The sequence below is a fragment of the Puntigrus tetrazona genome, chromosome 21 (genome assembly GCF_018831695.1).
Source record: "Puntigrus tetrazona isolate hp1 chromosome 21, ASM1883169v1, whole genome shotgun sequence".
NCBI classification, from domain to species: domain Eukaryota; kingdom Metazoa; phylum Chordata; class Actinopteri; order Cypriniformes; family Cyprinidae; genus Puntigrus; species Puntigrus tetrazona.
This window is the reverse complement of record NC_056719.1, coordinates 15,639,667-15,657,738: the sequence shown is the minus strand read 5'-3', so window position 1 is coordinate 15,657,738 and position 18,072 is coordinate 15,639,667. Positions and strand designations below refer to the sequence as shown.

Sequence of the window (18,072 nt, the reverse complement as noted above, 5' to 3'; positions counted from 1 at the left end):
AAGTAGGTTTTGGTGACCAGATCTCACCAGAGCTGCCTCAATTCAGATAGATACCAAGACAATCATTTATACGTAAATAGGAGCATTTTAAATGAGCGACATGGGACAATACTAGTATTACAATACTCCAGTCAAGAGGTTATAAAAGCATAGCTGTCAGGGTTTTTTTGTTGTTGTTTTTCACTAGTTTTTTTTCTCCCAGGCAGGAAATAATTAATTTTAGAAAGTAGGCAGTATTATATTTAAATACATTTAATTTTGTTTTCATTTTAATTAAATTTAACATATGTATTGTATAGCAAGTTCATATTTTATAGTTGCTTGAACTTTTTTTTAATCAATATACATGCTGTAAATATTACGTAAAATAAATATTTGTCTCTTTTTTACTATCTGCGTTAGTATTGTGTGATTGAAACACGTTGCCAAGATGATCAGTGTGCTTGTGGATTTTATTCTTAAGTGTTTCTGATACCGGTTTTGTTCTCTTCCTTGTTTATTTCATATTTCATATTTCATATTCAGATTCGCTGTTGTAAATAAACAGCATTTTAGTTCCGTTAAAACAAGTCTTTAACCAAAACTACTTGAAAACATCTTCCATTTTAAATGAAATCAATAAAGAATGAATGTTATAGGCTTAAATACGAAACACCTTTGCAGAAGTGTGAACATGTTTAGGCCTAGTCACATTAATTACATGCTTTAAACGGACGTTTAAAAGCAATATATCAGATAATATATAATATGCAATGTGTTTATAATATGGTGTTTTTACAATGTAGGAAATGCATGCCAGGTTGATGTCAATGTAGTGCTCATTTCGTCCTGTGAGAGCGCTGAAGTTCACAAATGTCTGACTGACATCACAGGAAGCTCCAAGACAAATCTGATCTGATGAGGGCTGTGGCTTTGCCATTAACTAGATATATCATTTTATTTAGGCGGTTTGCTGTATAAACAGTTTCTGTTCTGGGATCCTCATTATCTTGCAAGCTCTCTGAGGATGGCTGAGCCAAGTGGGAGATATCAGCAGGTGAGTGAACTCTCGGCGTGGTTACTTGTAAAGCAGACCGGCGGCAGGCGCCTCCACAGCGGGGAGTGTTGTCGGGAAACACCGAGGCTCTGACAGGATGCGGGCCGCAGTGTTTTGAAATGAATAACATGTCCATTTAAACGACAGCTGGGTGACATAACACTTAAATTGCGCTCGTCTGTGAACATACAGCGTTTAACCAGTACGTTATTATTATCATCATAAGAATGGTTGCTAATGCAGTTGTTTCTTGCTTACGTCAAAGTTTTCATTCACACAATATCAAGTAACGTTACGTAACTCTTTTATAGTACCAATGCAAGGAAAGTAAACTTAATGCAAGCATATTGCAGATGTTTATGTAGCCAAAACCGGCCGGGTTTATTAAATTGACAATTTAAAAAAAAAAAAAAAAAATGGTTAGAATACTGAAATAACGTTAGTGGAGGCCTTTGTAATATAATATCACACTACAGCAGACATGTTGGAAAAAGTATTTGTTTTTTATTTTAGATTTTTAAGATGCATCCTACTCGGTGACATATTATATTTGGTCAAGGTTATTGCACTAACCTTAACATGGTTGAATTCTAATTCTACTTTGGTCTACTGTAGATTATAGAATTGCGTGTATATGCTACTTCGAAAACCGTTTCTGTTGTGGTAAACAATGATAAAACCACGATTCAGGACATACATTCTTATAAACCGGTGTCTACAAACATGTTTAGCTATGAAATGTGTTTAAAAGATCTGCAAAAGAATGTTACTATGGATGTAATCAATGCATATAACCATGGTACATGTTATATATATAATTCTGATATAAAACCTTAAAAGACTATTAGAAGTGAGAACTTAGCACTTTTACTTTTGACATAATACACCTCGGTTTTATTCAGAGGCCCAAATCGAACACTTATTTTCATTTCGTTTTAGATGCTATTCAAATGATTGAAATATAAGACGCAGGTCTTATGGAAGGTGGAAATGTTTGGAATTATACTAAAAGAGATTTTGCTTATTAATATAGTCGTTTTTAAGCTAATGTTTGACCATGTTGTTATTTTAGAGGTATTAGAAATGCATACTACTACTACTACCGCAAAAGTTATAGTATAGTATTAATACTACAAATTTTACAAAATTGTGTAATCCCATCCTATCCTATTACTTCCCTATCATGTGACTGTTCACTTTTTTGTTTAGTGAATAAAACGATGATTAGGTTTTTCATTGAAGTTTCTTTATGTGTTGTGAAAACTTCTGGTCAATATTAATAAAAGGCAATTTGACAGCCCTTTATTTCCCTGTCTGTAAAATGGTAAAGATTACCACTTGTGGAACGCGAGTGTTCAGTGCGTGGGCATGTGATGAGTGTGTGGAAAGTCATGTGATTTTTTTTTTTTTAAACTTGGAGTTTTACTCGTGATGGAATCAAATTGTCACGGTGTGCGTTTCTACGCTGTATTTCAAAACGCATTCAAATCCAAGCTTTACCGGTTTCACGTTCCCAGTTGCCTTTGACGGAGTCGTACCTGTTTGCAACCGTGTCACAGTCAAGAGTTGGAAGGTTTCATAAGGCTGATGAATTCTCTTGTGTCACCAGCTGCCCAATGAAGAGGAGCCAGAGGAGGGAGCTCAGGTGACCGGCGACGCTCCTCCCCCGTACAGCAGTATTGCAGCTGACAGCGCAGGTATGCCACATTAATAATAGCGTTTTCCATTGAATTGTTCCGAATGGTGTTTATCGCAATTGGTTTTTTCTCCCCGTTCTTCTCAGCGTATTTTGACTACAAAGACGACGCCGCGTTTCCCAAGCCCCCGTCTTACAACGTGGCCACATCTCTGCCGTCGTACGACGAGGCAGAGCGAACCAAAGCGGAGTCGACTGTCCCGCTGGTGTCTGGCAGAGTGAGTACCGCAAATCTCGGCCGCTAATTCCAACCAGCTCTGGGATAGAAAAACTTTACCGTCGCCACAGGAAATGCTGTATTAATGTTTCCCCTGTTTCTCTGCCACACACTGCTTGCGTACAGCACAGGGAACGTCTGGACACATTCGATGACGTAACTCGCTGTGCGCTGGAGGTACAATAACAGAGTGTGTGATATTGTAAAGTGTGGTGGAGGTGATGTCAGTCTAGGAAGACCCCAGGCCCCGTTTTTTATGGCTTGAACCTGTTATAGGAGCATATATACGTAATTTGGCGCACAAAAAATATTAGCGTTTACTGCAAGCACTGCACGTTTGTTACAGTCATTCGCATTTGGAGGACAGCACTGATTTGGTGCTTTTCAGGCCATGAAATGTTGCCCCTGGTGTCTTAGGTTTTAGACGTGATGATACTTATGTGCTGTAAAGTTTCTGAAACATTTTATCACTGGAGATATTTTGCTGTGTAAATGTTGTTTATGTGTCTGTGGAAATGTTTAGCAATTTTGCTAAATCATCTGTGTATAAAAAAGTAGAATCATGAGCCAGTGTTTTTTCAAACCTCATTCTGATCCTCTGTCTGAAATGAATTATTTTTAAAGAGTGGGTTTGTCACCAAATGCCACTGTAATGGTTTACTAATGTCATTGCATAGGGAATCGTATCAATGTCCCTCGCTATTGCATGAAGGCATTATCGATTTGGAACCATCGTTAATAGACAAAACTATGTTTGACAATTTATGATATAATTGGTTTGCAGCTGCTTTCAGATTCAATACAGTTGACTTCTTAATCTTTCCACAAACCAGTTTTTTTGCCAAACTCGCTATTATCGTGCATCATTTACATAATATGCAGGCAAATGCTAACGTCTTACACTCTAGGCGCCATCCACTCGTTCCTGATGCTGGGGTCCTTCTGAAAGTCTCTACTTCCTTTTGTTCTCTTGACTGGAGTAGCTCAGGCACATGGAAAATTTGATTTCTAATGTCATTGCCCCTTTAAACGAACCCATGATTTCTGTCCCTTTCTGTCCCTCGATGAACGTCTCCGTCTCTCTATATTTTCCTGCAGGATGATGACTTTGTGGCCAGAGATGACTTTGAGGACGCTGACCAGCTGCAGATAGGCAATGATGGCATTTTCATGTTGACGTGTTTCAGTAAGTGTTTTCAGGAAATACTGAGTGTACGGTCTTTGCATGCCCATGTTCCTTTATCTACTTCCCTTCAAGCGGGACTTTCCAAACATAAGTGAAGTATGAACGTTACTAACCAGATGAAAAAAATAACCGAAAGAATATGCTGGCGATGACGGCCATGTTCAGTTTTTGTTCAAATATTTAAATTTTTAATTCAATTTTTCCTCAGTGGCATTTCTCTTCAACTGGATTGGCTTCTTTCTGTCGTTCTGCCTTACGACCTCAGCAGCTGGCCGTTATGGCGCCATCTCTGGGTTTGGTTTGTCTCTCATCAAATGGATTCTCATTGTACGGGTACGCTTCCACCTAGACATCCGCAGCTAATTTTACACATTATGATTTATTTAGATAGTATATCTATTGGTTAACCATTTTGGCTTGGCTGGGTTAGTGAGAACATTCCAGAAGCGCATTACCCCACATTAGCAATCACCACAACTGCTCAAATCTGACTAAATCATTTGAACATGCTGTAATGTATTGTAATACAAGCCTGGACATGATCGGAGCCTTATCTGTGCATCTCTTCCTCACTCTTGCTTTCTCTTTTCGTTCTCAGTTTTCTACTTATTTCCCTGGTTACTTTGATGGGCAATACTGGTTATGGTGGGTGTTTCTGGTGCTTGGTAAGTACCCAAAACACAGACTTTTAAAACAGGCTCCTAAAACAGTTCTTAACTTTAAGATCTTGTGCATTAAACAAAGGCGGTTTGAAGCGAGAGCACTGAAATGAGCTTTTATGACCTACAGGCATCCTGCTCTTCCTCCGAGGCTTTATTAACTACGCCAAGATCCGAAAAATGGCAGACTCTGTTTCTACTCTTCCGCGGACCAGAGTTCTCTTCATCTATTAAAGGTTAATATTTCTGAGCCTCTTTTATATGAAAGCAAAGCTATTTAGTGTTTAGCAAATCAAGTTCTCGAGATTTGCCTTCAGTTGATGATTATAATCATGTGATAATTTCCTTGTGAGCAACCCCCTTCTTAATATTTAAAGGAGCTGGGTTTTGTTTTTAATCTAGATTTAAATTGCATGGTTAAATGAACCCTTTTCCCACAACATATTGTTATAAACAACCTCTTTTCAGGATCCAATGAATTATATAACAAAACAAAGAAATGTCTTTTCTCGCATTTGACTGCTTTTATTACTAATTAAGTATTTTTTTAACATGAATATTAGTAAAAAAAAAACAAATTCCTTTCAACCAATGGAGTGGGTTTATACCCACTCTAGAACAAGTCATTCCAGGATGACACACAAGTGTTTAATACTGGAAGAAGATCCTCTTACATCCTCCAAAAACCTGTTAACCCTAAAGCACATTTATTAGAATCAGCTGGTTTAGAAAATGTATTTATTCAGAGATTTTGGAAGAAGGGAGAATAACTGGTAATCACTTACATCCTTTTTTTTTGTTAACCTTGAAAAAAAAGCCACAGATGCTGGCATGGCGTTAAACACTAACTCGTCCTCATGGACTCATTTGCCAGTTCTTGCTGAGATCTTCTATGAAGATACTTGCAAATACATTGCAGGAACGATGCAGCCCAAGACCCGTTGCCTGCTAAAGCTAAGCAGGGCTAAGCAGGGTCAGTACCTGCATGGGAGACCTCCTGTTAAAACTAGTTTGCTGTTGGTAGAGGTGTTAGTGAGGCCAGTATAGAGAGGGGGACGTTAAACCGAGGTACTGGCTCTCTGTGGCCGTTAAAAATCCCATGACATTCATTGTAAATATCATCCTGGCCACTGTCCCTCATCAGCCATGGCCTCCTAACAATCCCCATCCACTCTCTCCTCTCCACCTGTAGCTGGTGGTGGTTAGGGAGAGATGGTGCATTAAGAGATAAATCATGTTACGATCACATGATTGTAAAGCGCTATGGGTGTATGGCAAGACGCAATAAAGTCCTGTATAAACGCCTCGTTAATTCATTTTATTACACTGCAGTCCACAGGTGCATGTTGTTAGCTTATTTGAATTTTACAAAATTAGCTTCAAAACACAGTATCCCGAAAAGGGCACATATCTCTTATAATGATGATGATGATAATAATAACAATGACCGTCCTGACCAGTAAGGTGAACTCATGAATAATGCTGTTTCTTTGTTTTTGATCTACTCTAGTCACTTGCTGGAAATGAAAACACATTCACGGGCCTGCGTTGAACCGTTGAGACCCAGCGGGGGGGATATATTTAAGGAAAAAAATCCTTCCATCTGTTATCTACTCATCTGAATGGAAGACCGCGGAATTCCAGAGCGATGGAGGAAGAGGGTTTTTTTGGTTTTTTTCTTTTTCTTTTTCTTTCTTTCCCACCCTCTGCTTTTGAAAATGCAGTTCGGGTATCAGATAGCAAGATACTCTTTTTACGTTCCTAGATGTAAAGTAGTGGATGCTAACAGCTCTGTACCTGTTCTGAAATCATTAGTGGTTTGATGTTGAGTGCTGTAACGTATTAAAAAAAAAAAAAAAAAAAAGCCTTATGTATGAGATCTTTTTTGTAGTAAAGGCATGCACTGCACTCCCTGTTAACCAGTAGGGGGAAGTCTTGCTTTTTTTATTTCAGTGTTTTACCTCCCCCTCCCTTCCTCATTCGGTGACGTTTGACAAGAAGGCAACCAGTCACCGCCGGTCACCATTCATGAAGCGCTTTTCTCTTTGTGAATGGCAGTGTGAAATGAATTGAATCTAAAACAGTCGATGCTTTTCTTCTATTCTCTTCTACTGTTTCTCCCTACATGACATGAAATTAAAGTTAAAGACATTGGCCCCCGTAGCGGCTTATTAATAGTAAAATTAAGCTCAAGGAATATTTTTAAAAGCGTTAGAAGGCGCGTGAATGGCATCTAGCATCCAGCGATTTAGTTTGGGGGGGGGGGTTTGTGCACTGAACATTTGGCCCCGTGCTTTTTCAGCGAAGGAAACTTTAATATTTTCTCCTTTTATACACGACGCTGATGGCACTGCACATTTTTTCCGACCTTTGAATATACATTTAGCCGGATGCCTCTTCCCCCACCTCGTGCAGTGGCCATGATAGGGGCCCGTTTGATCTCTCGCTGTCTAATCATGCATGATTTTGTTGTGGCTTGTCTGCTCTTGTCACCTTGGTTCTCGTCCATGACACAGGAAGTTGCTCTTTTGTGTTCAGTTTTCCATGCAGCTTTGCGGTCACCCTTTGAATTCCAATGGCTGTGCACATGTATTTGCTTGTAAATAAGATACTGCTATTAAATGTCTCTGCTGTTCAACGTTTTACTTTTTGTCTGTCTTTGTAATAAGGGCGTAGTATACCCTAGTGAAAAATGAGCACACTTAAGTGCATTTGGTATACATATTTATATTTATGCGTTCAATAGAATTGTGCTTTTAGTATACTAAACTCTATACTTAAAGACAGCTAATTTAATTTTGTACACTTTTTAATCGAGGTAGTGATGAAGTACGATGAAAGCTATACTTAGTATTTTTTGTTGTGCTGAAGTGAAACTATTGCAAGTATACTTCAGGTAAAAATGTAGCATTAAAAATCTGATATTAAAAAAAATCTAAAGTGATATTAAAACCATTTTTAGACTTAATGTTAAGAACAGTGCATCGTGCACAAGTTTAAATGTTTTTGTCAGTAAAAATGCTAATAGATTTGAACTGTACTTAGTATGAAAAGCATGCATTTAAAAAAATATTTAATTAGCAATAATACTTTATACAGTATAATTAATGTAAATGGGTAATTTTACACAAAATATATAAATGTGTATTGTTTTATTTTAAGTTGAGATTACTTTCAGTAGTATATGCCTTGTTTAATTAAATTTAAAAAATAATAAATTATAAAATTAATTAAAAAAAAAAAAAAAAGTACATTCATAACTGAGTACAAAGAAACGTTTCTAAGCACTTGCCGCCTGCGCTGAAAACTACATTTTTGATTTTGTTTTCTCACACGCTTTTTCTCAGAAATCATCTGTTACCGAAGGTTTGTTTTCAACTGTTCGCGTCTCCTAAAGCTGCTGAACCAATAAAACTAGTCTGACCTGATTTCCTCGGTCGGATGTAGAGGAAAAATATTCATGTCAACAAGGGCAAATTTCTGTTGTGGTTGCGGCCGGAGCCTATTGACAGGCAATATATCATGTCAGCGAAATGAAAGTAATGAATCATGTGGAATGCAGAATATTAAGCAGCTGGTTTTGAATACAAAGATGCCCATCTAATAGGTCGTGAATGCGGTGCAGTTGTGTGGGTTTGAGGAGCAGGCACAGGCTGTCTCCTGTTATTGCCCGTTTGCGCCGTCCATTTGAGGTGTGAAACCAGCAGCTCTCATTCCTCCTTCTGGTGTGACTTCCTGGGGGAAGCGCACAGCATTTAATAACCTAACACTCTCCTACCACTGACAATCATCTCTGCAAACACAAACACGCTCATGCTCTGGGGTCCTAAATATATCCGAGATGGCTTTCCGAGAAGAGTCCCATTTGAAGTGTGGAGGGAGGTGGAGTGTGACTGCGACGGATGAGGGAGAAAAAGCGCTTTTAATTTATGTAAAGTTAGTATTTGTTAATGTTAAGCTGATGATGCATTTTACAAAATAAAAGTTCGAAAAGGAGGTTTTTGCACGTATGACACGAAGAAACAATTTCATGATCTACATTTTAAGTGCTAATATTTTTTTAAATTTTTGTGTATATTTTAGATATTTAATCTATATTTTGTTTTCATTTTAAAACATTTTATTTTTACATTTTATATCGGTTTAGTTTATATTAAGCTGTAGTTTATCTTAGTACATAAATATACAAAAAGTTCTAAGATATAAATATAGTAAGTATATAATGTATATTTTATAATATAGAAAAAGGGGAGTTAACCGTTATCTGTAATAACCCAGATTAAAGGTACTTAATGTTTCCAAATGACAATAATAATCATTTTTATGTGTACCATACCAATATTATGGGTTGAATAATAGTATGAGATGATAATAGCAAGGTAATTTATGAAAGCATGGTACGGCTGTGGTACTTTTGCTAAAATTAATAATAATAATAATAAAACACCTTAGCACTACCACATGTACAATGGCAGTACCGTATTATATTTGTTGGATATGTATTTTTTTTTGTGATCATTTAGTACCATCCATTATATCACCATCAGATTCCATTTTATACATGTATGCATTTATTTATTTTTATTATTACATTTTATTTTTAATGTGTTCAATAGTGGCACGCTATCTTGGACATTGTGTAGTTGTACTACCAGTACTACCATGCTGTTACCTTGGTGATAACATGGATTTTAGAACATGTATTCTAGTAATACCTTTTTCGGGATGTTTGTAAGTAGCACAAATAATATGGTAATCACCCAATACCATGGTATAACTCAAAGTACCATGCTATTACCATCTGATACAATTGCTGTACCATGGTACCGCCTCAGCACTTAGTAAAGGTGGGGGCCGGGGGCTTTAGTCACTTATGACTCATACAGCACCCTCCTCCCTCCTCCCTCCCGCTCTCCATGCACACACACTTCGAGTAGATGTTTTGTTGGTGTGTGTGTGTGTGTCTGTGTCTCTGCCTCGGTGCTGATAAAGTCAATCGAACGACACAAGGACTCTCTCTGACTGGTTACCGTGGCGAGGGTGGACCGGTTACCGGGAGTGACGGCCGAGCGATTGGTGACTCATCGGCGGCTGCTGTATTCTGCTCACACTCGCTTTCCTCACCTCTCTCTCGTCGCTCTGTGCAATTTCTGTGTTTTTGCGCATCTAATATCACCTGAATTCTGTTCTAGCAATCAGTAACCGTCTTATAAACTGTCTATAGGTCAGTGTTTCCTAACCTTTACGGTTTTATGAGGCCCCGCGGCCCCATCAATAAAGCTCAAGAACCTCTTCATTGACACCGAACCAGAAATGTTAACTTTTGAGTCATTTTACACCATTTTCTGTTTTTTGTAGGTGTCCCAAATGAAACACTGTATTTTATGCTATGCAGAATTTGATAATTTGATGCTATGCTAATCTACACTATGTACCCTACTGTCTAGTATGGCCTGTGTGACGTTTTATGTGGTTATCTGGCCATCCATCATCGGAATATGATCAAATCTAATGCAGAATATTAATAAAAGCTAAAGTAGTATATCATTGGTTTACAGCTGTTGAACAAAAATACGGGGTATAAGTCAGTTTAAAAATGAAAACAAGTGAACTAATTTTATATTTATGCTGTAAAATTGACCAAATTCACCATATTTTCTATACATTTCTCTAATTTAATTTTACAAGCGGATATGTGAAGTATATCGTTACAGTTCAAGCCATTGACTTTTATTGTATGGTTATATTTTAACATATATTTTCCACAAAAGAAAGAATATAGATTTGCAAATGATTTTTGGGTGAGCTATCCCTTTTATAATTACATTTGGAAAATTATTAACATAGATGGGAATCGTATCTGAGGACCCACGGTGTCTTTGAGATGCTGAAATGTTGGCCGGCCATATTACCCGGCTATCTACATCCACATTTCATATTTTTATGAATGAGGAGAGACAGTGAATGCTGGGATGCTGCGATTGGCTGCGGAGGACTCGTTCAATCATCCGCCCTCCAAACACACACACACACACAGAGAGAAAGAGCGAGGAGACGTCATGCTACGCTTCCGCAGTGCATCAAGGGAATCAGACTGCCTCTGACTCATGCTGGAGAAATTGAGAGAAAGAGCGAGCGGGGAGGGCTCGCTCTTCATTCTGATTTTCTCCTCTTTCTCGCGTTGCTCCTGGATCCCAGTGATGTAATACAGGTGACCTATTCGTCACAGACCACCCCCGCTTCCCCCTGGCAGCCGATTGGCTGAGCGCTTGCATGAATGGGCCGCTCTGTTCCTCCGCGGGGAAGGGGTTTGGGTGGAGTGAGGCAGAAGCACGTCACTCGTTCATTGAAAAAAAAAAAAAAAAAAAGGAAGTGGAAAAAAAAAAAAAGTCTGCTGGCTTCCTTGGCAGCAGCTATGAATAGAGCTCAAATGAGTTTGCGTGCTGATCTCACTCTTTGTCACACATGTAGGCAGTGTGTGTATAAAGGTGACAGCGAGCGTTTTTCTTCTGCGTGTGTGCTGGTGGATATACATCATTAACTACTGCATGGTCGATCATTACCGACAATGAGATTGTAATAGCTATTGTTTCATAATTATTGCATCGTAATTAAAGACACTTGCATTAACACGACTGTTAAGTGGACCGTATGTAGAAGCAGAACTGAACCGTGTCTACAGTGTAATGAGAAACAAACCTTGTAAAATGGTCATGTCAAATGTGATTTAAACAGCTAAATATATTTTTGTTCTGCTCTGCTCCTGTTCTATTCTGCTCTACCCAGCTCTCTCATACTGTACTCATTCCATTTTATTTCTGTTCTATTTTGCTCTTTTCTGCTTGTATTGTGAGCTATTCTGCACTTGCTGCATGTCTTGCTCGTCTATTCTGTTCTTACTTCGTTTCTATTCATTTCCATCCATTTCCATTGTTCTGTTCTGCTCCTACTGTATTCTCTTTCTATTCTATTCCATTCTGTTCCAGCTGTTTTGTGTTCTGTTCTATTCTGCGCATACTCTGCTCTGCTCATATTCTATTTCTATTCTGCTCAGCTGTATTTCCCTCTGTTCTGTAGACCATTCCTATTCCATTCTATTCTGTTCTAATTCAGTTTGTTCCATTCTGCTTATAATCTATTATGTTATATTCCTATCATGTCTTTTGTTCTGCTCAAATTATACTCCATATACTATCATGTTCTACACAGATTAGTATTTAGTTTTATGCTCATATTCTCTATTATACTCTACACAGATTTATTCCGTTATAATATTTTCAGTTCTTTCTCATTTCGTTTTCTACCCTATGCTATTCTATTTCTACTGTGCCTTGTTTTTTTTCTATTCTTTTCTCAGTGTTTATTATTTGCCAAGAAGCACCTAGTTGTACAGTTGCTAACATAAGATTATGCATTGAACTTTTTTCTGTATTTTTGTGAATGACTGCATACTGTGTGTGTTTGAGTACATACTGGTGAGCTGATGTTGTGTGTGTGTGTGTGTGTGTGTTGGGCTGGAGGAATGCGTTTGCGTGTGCAGACCCTGGCCGTCTCTCTGCCTTGATCCTGAATGAGTCACTGCTGCAGTACTCTGTGGGAGGGGCTAAGGTTGGATCCCCTGCTGCAAACCCAGTTAAACATACTCGCATGCATGATTTCTCTCTCTCTCACACACACACACACACTGCATGCTGTCACATCCGGCCCTCAGGTCTACAGTGTGGCCTATAATTAGCCGCCTGCACAACTTACGGCCTCAGAATGATCTAACCAAATGCTTCAGAATACCATTATACCGAGACAAAGAAACAGAAAGATGGTCGGAAAGAAAAAGAAGGAAGAATGGAGGCTGAGCTGGAATCTCTAATGAGTAAACCTAGAATGTTACTGCCGCCTCTTGTGGAGTCCAGAAGCGCTCTGGTGTGTGTTTTCTGACCGTCCTCCCGAAGCACTCCCAAACAAAATGTGTTTTTGTCATTAGGGTGAGTTCGTGGTGGGAGAAGAGGCCCCTCTCTGCCTTTCCAAAGCTATTAGATGTTCAAAAACAGCAGAGCGGCCCAGCAAACAAAGCAATCACAGGAATCCTCCAGTGACTGCGATTACATCGGACCTGTGCTTGTCATAATTATTAGTGAATTATCACATCCTGCGATTTTAAATGTTTATTTATAGTGGGTTATTATACATTAGTCCAGTGGACAAAGCGTGTTTACATTGTATTTGATACGGTTTTGGCGCTAAATATGCAATGGTATCCTGTTTTTGAGTGGTATTTTAAGGTCACGCTAATATCCCTCAACTCATCATGTCCGCATCACTGTTTGCTGTTGTGTGGAATCTCTTCTCGGGATGGACAGTGAGTCATACACTCCCCCGTTGCTGTTCCTCCCTGCCAGGAGTGGGATCTCCATGGAATCACTTATTCTTGCCTGACTAACCCATCTCTGGTCGGGTCTTCCTGCCTCCACAGTGGTCAGACGGGAGTCTTCAATGCATCATCTAGAACATATTCAGTGTCCTTATAGAACAGAATGAGCAGTATGTATCATAATATCAGATAGTGTGGTGTCTTCTTGGAGGTCAGATGTAGGGCAGCTACTAGTAGCACTAAATGGATTTTGTCTTCAAAAAGGTGGTGCCACCCCAAAAACAGATTGTTAGCTAAGCATCGTGACGGGTCGCTTAAATAAACAGCCATTTTGAGTCATCCGCTCGCATTATCTTGGGCGGAAGTATGTCAGCATAAAAAACGACAATGCACAATATAAAAAGACCCATTTTTCTGTTTTGTGAGATAGTAATCAAGGCTTGTGTTCGCAGCAAATCAATTAATAAAACATAAGTTTTACTTGAATCGGCACTAATGACGACGTATGTTTGCACAAAGTTAAAATTATTTCTCTGCCCTCTACTCGATCCGTAAACAAGCAAGATGAATTGAGCAACTTTAAATCAGAACACATCTAAATATCAGTATATCAACTCCAGCGCAGGAATAACTAATCAGCAAGCGGGGAAAACAGAGGGCTGTTTACTTAACATTAGTATTCTCTCTCTTCTACGGCAAACTGGCCTCCAGCTGCAATCGCATATGGAACCTATAGATCTTGTTTTTGGTCTTGCAGAATGCATTCCTTTGTAATGACATCCTGACCAGAGACTGTATCATCCTCTAAGCCGCCAAAGCCGGCCGACCCTGAGAATCTGTTGGAGTTTTGCATTCTCCTTTAACAGTGGCAAAGTTTGTGAGTCTTTTATAAAAGAGTCGCAGGTAGGACTTGGTAGTTAACTTAATCTAGCAAGACAGCTCGAGGCAAAGGGCACGTTATTCTCGGTAGGGGACATAACCCTGTTATATGAACCATTACACAAGGATCCTGATAACTGCCTAATGGGTTAAGTCTGAAAATGGATGTGGTAACTCTGTTAGCTTAAACTGTCAAAATGCATTGTAGGAAGAGGTCATTCGTGCTTGTTATTATGACAGCAGCACATTTAACCAAGGTGATAGTGGAGCGAGAAAGGTATTAAAGCCTGACCCTAGTCCTGTTTGAGCATGGCATCACGTGTCATAAAAGCACTGACATGTTACATGAATATTACTATTTAAACACATGGATGTCTGGATGTTTCTCCATATCTATAGCATATCTAGTGTACTCCTAAAAGTTTACAAATTCAGAAACTTCCTGTTACATTTTGCATGTCTCTTTAATCAACCACACCTGATTAAACTCATCAGCTCAGTAGGTTGCATTTACACTTCAGGGGCCTGATAAAATATTGCAGAAATCATCTTTTTTCATCTTTCATCTTTTCATCTTCATCGTTTTTACACCTATTAGTTGTTTATTAGCATGCATGTTACCAGAATATTAGCCATTTATTAGTGCTAATTAAGCACATATTAATGCTTTATTCTACATCACTAATCCTACCCAGTACCTAAATTAACAACTACCTTACTAACTAGTAATAAGCAGAAATTAAGAATTTATTGAGGGAAAAGTCATGGTTTAATAGTGTTACCTATTCTAACGTGTTACAGACAGTTTTTATAAATATGAGCGCTGGTGTGGATTTAAGCATACACATACTTTAAGATCAATATCTGTGCATATGCACGCTTTATGACGCAGGTCTTGATTCCAATTCCATTTATTTTACTATGTACATTTACAACATCTTTGGAAAAAAAAGTAATCTACATCTGATATCTGCATTTACATCCTATATTTGGCAAAACAACCAAAGTTAGACACAAGTCAGAAACAGGGTTGCCAGGTCTGCAAAATGAAACCAAATGCTAATCAAAACTAGCACAAAAAAACAACATTGGAGATCTTATCCCTTGGACCTGGGAATTGGGTTAAAGAGAACACTTTAACCCAAGGTTAAAGATATGTGGCAACAGTGTAAAAGTGGCCCACCTGCGGACTCTATAGCAATTCTTGGAAAACTCAATGTCAGTTGCCCCTGTCGTTTCTTCAGTGATGTACAATTCACATTTGACAGAGGAATATACCATCTGTCCCCTAACTTGGCGGATGCTAATACATGCATCCGTTTATATCAGATTTATTTTTTTACGTATGATTGTGACCTGGAACCAGTCTGAGAATATCAGAATCCATGTGTTTATTTTTACACATGCATTGGTCCTGTCCAGTCTGTGCCACATGGAAGGAAAAAATAGAATTGAAATATTTAAGAAAATGTGGCCAGACTTCCACGACCTGAAATGAGTGTGTCAGACATACAAAATGTACAGTGTTGGGGTACTCAAGAAACGTAGTTGAAAACCATCGCTATAGAAAATATGGGAATGGTCTTGCAATCAACAAACTACTCCATGGGCACTAGCATATGCAACCAAAATTAGAATTTGGGCAACAGGACTGCAAATAAGTTTTCCTCAGCTTGTGTCAGAAAAATTACAAATATATCTGTTAAGTGACTGAAAATAATTTCTTATAGTAGTCAGCAGTTGACCTAGTGGCCCAAAGACATTCCCTTCTTCACCTAAAAGGTAAATTGCTGAGCAGACATGGTTCTTTTCCTTATGGTGAGGTGTGGCGACTGGGGTGGAGGAGGTGGTGTGGGGGTGTACTGAAGAGCGGAAAGCAGGGGGTAGAGAGAGCAGTGAAGGTAGGGTTGGGAAGTGGGGGGGTAATGAAGGTGTAATTTGGGAACCATCTGTAAGACGCCTGCAGGGCTTCCTCTCCAAAACCTCCCCCTCCGGAGGGACGCAGGTGCTGAAGGCGGAGTAGGGGAACAGGGGAGTGGAGGAGGAGAGGAAGGGGAAGAGAGAAAGAGAGGTGGTGGTAATTGTAGTTAGCCAGCTTGCTAAAATGTCATGAGCTCTAGAAGTCTGAGTTTAGGGAGTCTATGTCACGTGGATGGCCTTTTGTTCCTTTGACCTTCTAAAAGGCCTTTGAGTAAAGGGGTGTGCCCTTAAGACTTATGGATGCACCCACTTGATTGCATCGTTCACACCTGCAGGTCTTCCTTCCTATGCCTAATTTGGGATAGTTTGTGAATGGGAGCGGTAATGCTCTTAAGCTTTTAAACTCGATTTAAAATGGACTGTAAAGATTGGAAATGAAGGCCAATCACAAGGTAACCGCTCAGAAAACATGAAAGGGGGCAGATGACTTTGTGTCTAGTTATGTTGTCCTATTTTTGGCAGGTGCAGATAGTGGGCTCCTGAGATTCTAGCATGGAGATTAGCGCGTTCGACACTTTGGAGTGCGTGGGCAATAGTCGGACGCACACTATCCACAGTTGCATAAATTGCAACATCACACTGAGCCTCATTATGCATGGAACCGTTCTGAATTTTAGTAGAGATGTACAAATACGATTACCCCAGCACGTTGGATGTACACGTTGTCTCCTGAACTTGACAGTGTTAACAGAGCGTAACAGCTGTAGTAATAGACTAAAAAATGCATGAGTTGGACTCCTTCCAATTCCATTTACAGTTGCAGTGCTCATTCTTGCATTCAGCTTGGGCTTTTTCTTTCCATTTTAACCACTTGCCCTCAGTCTCTCTTTCCATCTCTTCCACCTACTCAGATTGGCTCCTGCTTAGAGTCCATTAAGACTAGCTCATGTCAAAGTCCGTAACACCCCAGAGAGAACACCTTTGTGAGCGGTGAGCATTAGGGGTTCAGTGGTTTAATTCTTGTCCATCAGTATTGGGGAAAGGAATGCATTGCGTTGTTGCATTACTCCCTAAGAAAGTAACTAATTATGTTACATAGTTACTGTTTATGGAAAGTTATGTTAGTATCGCATTACTTTTTAATCTACGCAGGTCTTGCTTGTTTGTTTTTAATAAAAAGAAAAGTTGTATTTTTTGGCAAACGTAAAAGCTTTCACACTGAATGAATGAATGAAGAAATTAATAAGCCTCGGGCTGAAGGAAAGGAAAGTAACTTCACATCTGTACAGTAGAATGTAGAAGAAGAAGTTGTTCAACACACCTGAGCAATAAAAAAGACAAATGTTTATGTAGAGTATTCTTAGAATGGCTGAAGTGGATAATTCAAGGTCAGCAGCAAAGTCATTGGTTAATTAAATGGCATACGTGTTATTTAATATTTAATTATTGCAATTTTGCATCTTATTCTGAGTTGCATTTCACAGTTTTTATTCATTTTGAGGAATGCTAAATCTGTTTTGTTTATGTAAGCAGGAAGAATTAAGTTTTTTGATGAACTAATGCATGTTCACATTTATTATAGATTTTTTTTTTTTTGGGGTGAGAAGACTTAACGCATGTTTGCATTTATTCTAGAACTACAGTAACATCTTGGGGTCGATGAACTGCTGAGAAATGACCACCACCTGCATTGAGTGGACTGGAGTTGACGCAAGCAATCTTAATTTGGTTTTCGTTGAGTGCCACAACAATCGAAAAGCTATGGTGTGCTTTGCGTTGAAGACAAATGGGGCCTTCAAAGATTGGCTAAATTGTGTCAGTAGTAACTACCTGAGCTTGTTTGGTGTAACCCGTTCTTGGTGGAGTCAGGTGTAAGGAAGTCTGCTGCTGGTGGTTATAGTCGTTCTTTAATCAGTTCAGCCCTCTCTCCCTCTCTTTCTTTGGACTGAGTGGGCATGGCTGAGGCTCCTTCCTGCTTTGAAATCCTCTAGTCAAGCGTGCTGGCTCTCGCCACCGTAATGGGTTTAAGAGGCTCTCCTGAGCCGCCGTGGCTTCCTGCAGAAATGGCTCCTTCCGCTGGCTCGATTCTTGTCGGGGAATGTGGCAGGTGG

At 39.1% G+C, this 18,072-nt stretch overlaps 1 protein-coding gene across 2 annotated transcripts; it reads left to right on the top strand.

Annotated features, from left to right (window-relative positions):
• Positions 1-849: 849 nt before the first annotated feature.
• ndfip1l (Nedd4 family interacting protein 1, like) lies at positions 850-7,436 on the top strand. 2 transcript variants are annotated; one of them, XM_043221744.1, is made up of 9 exons: positions 850-1,036; positions 2,646-2,733; positions 2,820-2,950; positions 3,076-3,126; positions 4,048-4,135; positions 4,344-4,468; positions 4,734-4,800; positions 4,925-5,030; positions 6,305-7,436. In XM_043221744.1, exons 1-8 carry the CDS (start codon positions 1,007-1,009, stop codon positions 5,026-5,028), a joined length of 684 nt encoding a protein of 227 aa, XP_043077679.1. In that variant the 5' UTR covers positions 850-1,006; the 3' UTR covers positions 5,029-5,030; positions 6,305-7,436. The 2 variants fall into 2 exon arrangements, with proteins under 2 accessions (XP_043077679.1, XP_043077680.1); XM_043221745.1 differs by lacking the exon at positions 3,076-3,126 and having other exon boundaries at positions 852-1,036.
• Positions 7,437-18,072: the final 10,636 nt, after the last annotated feature.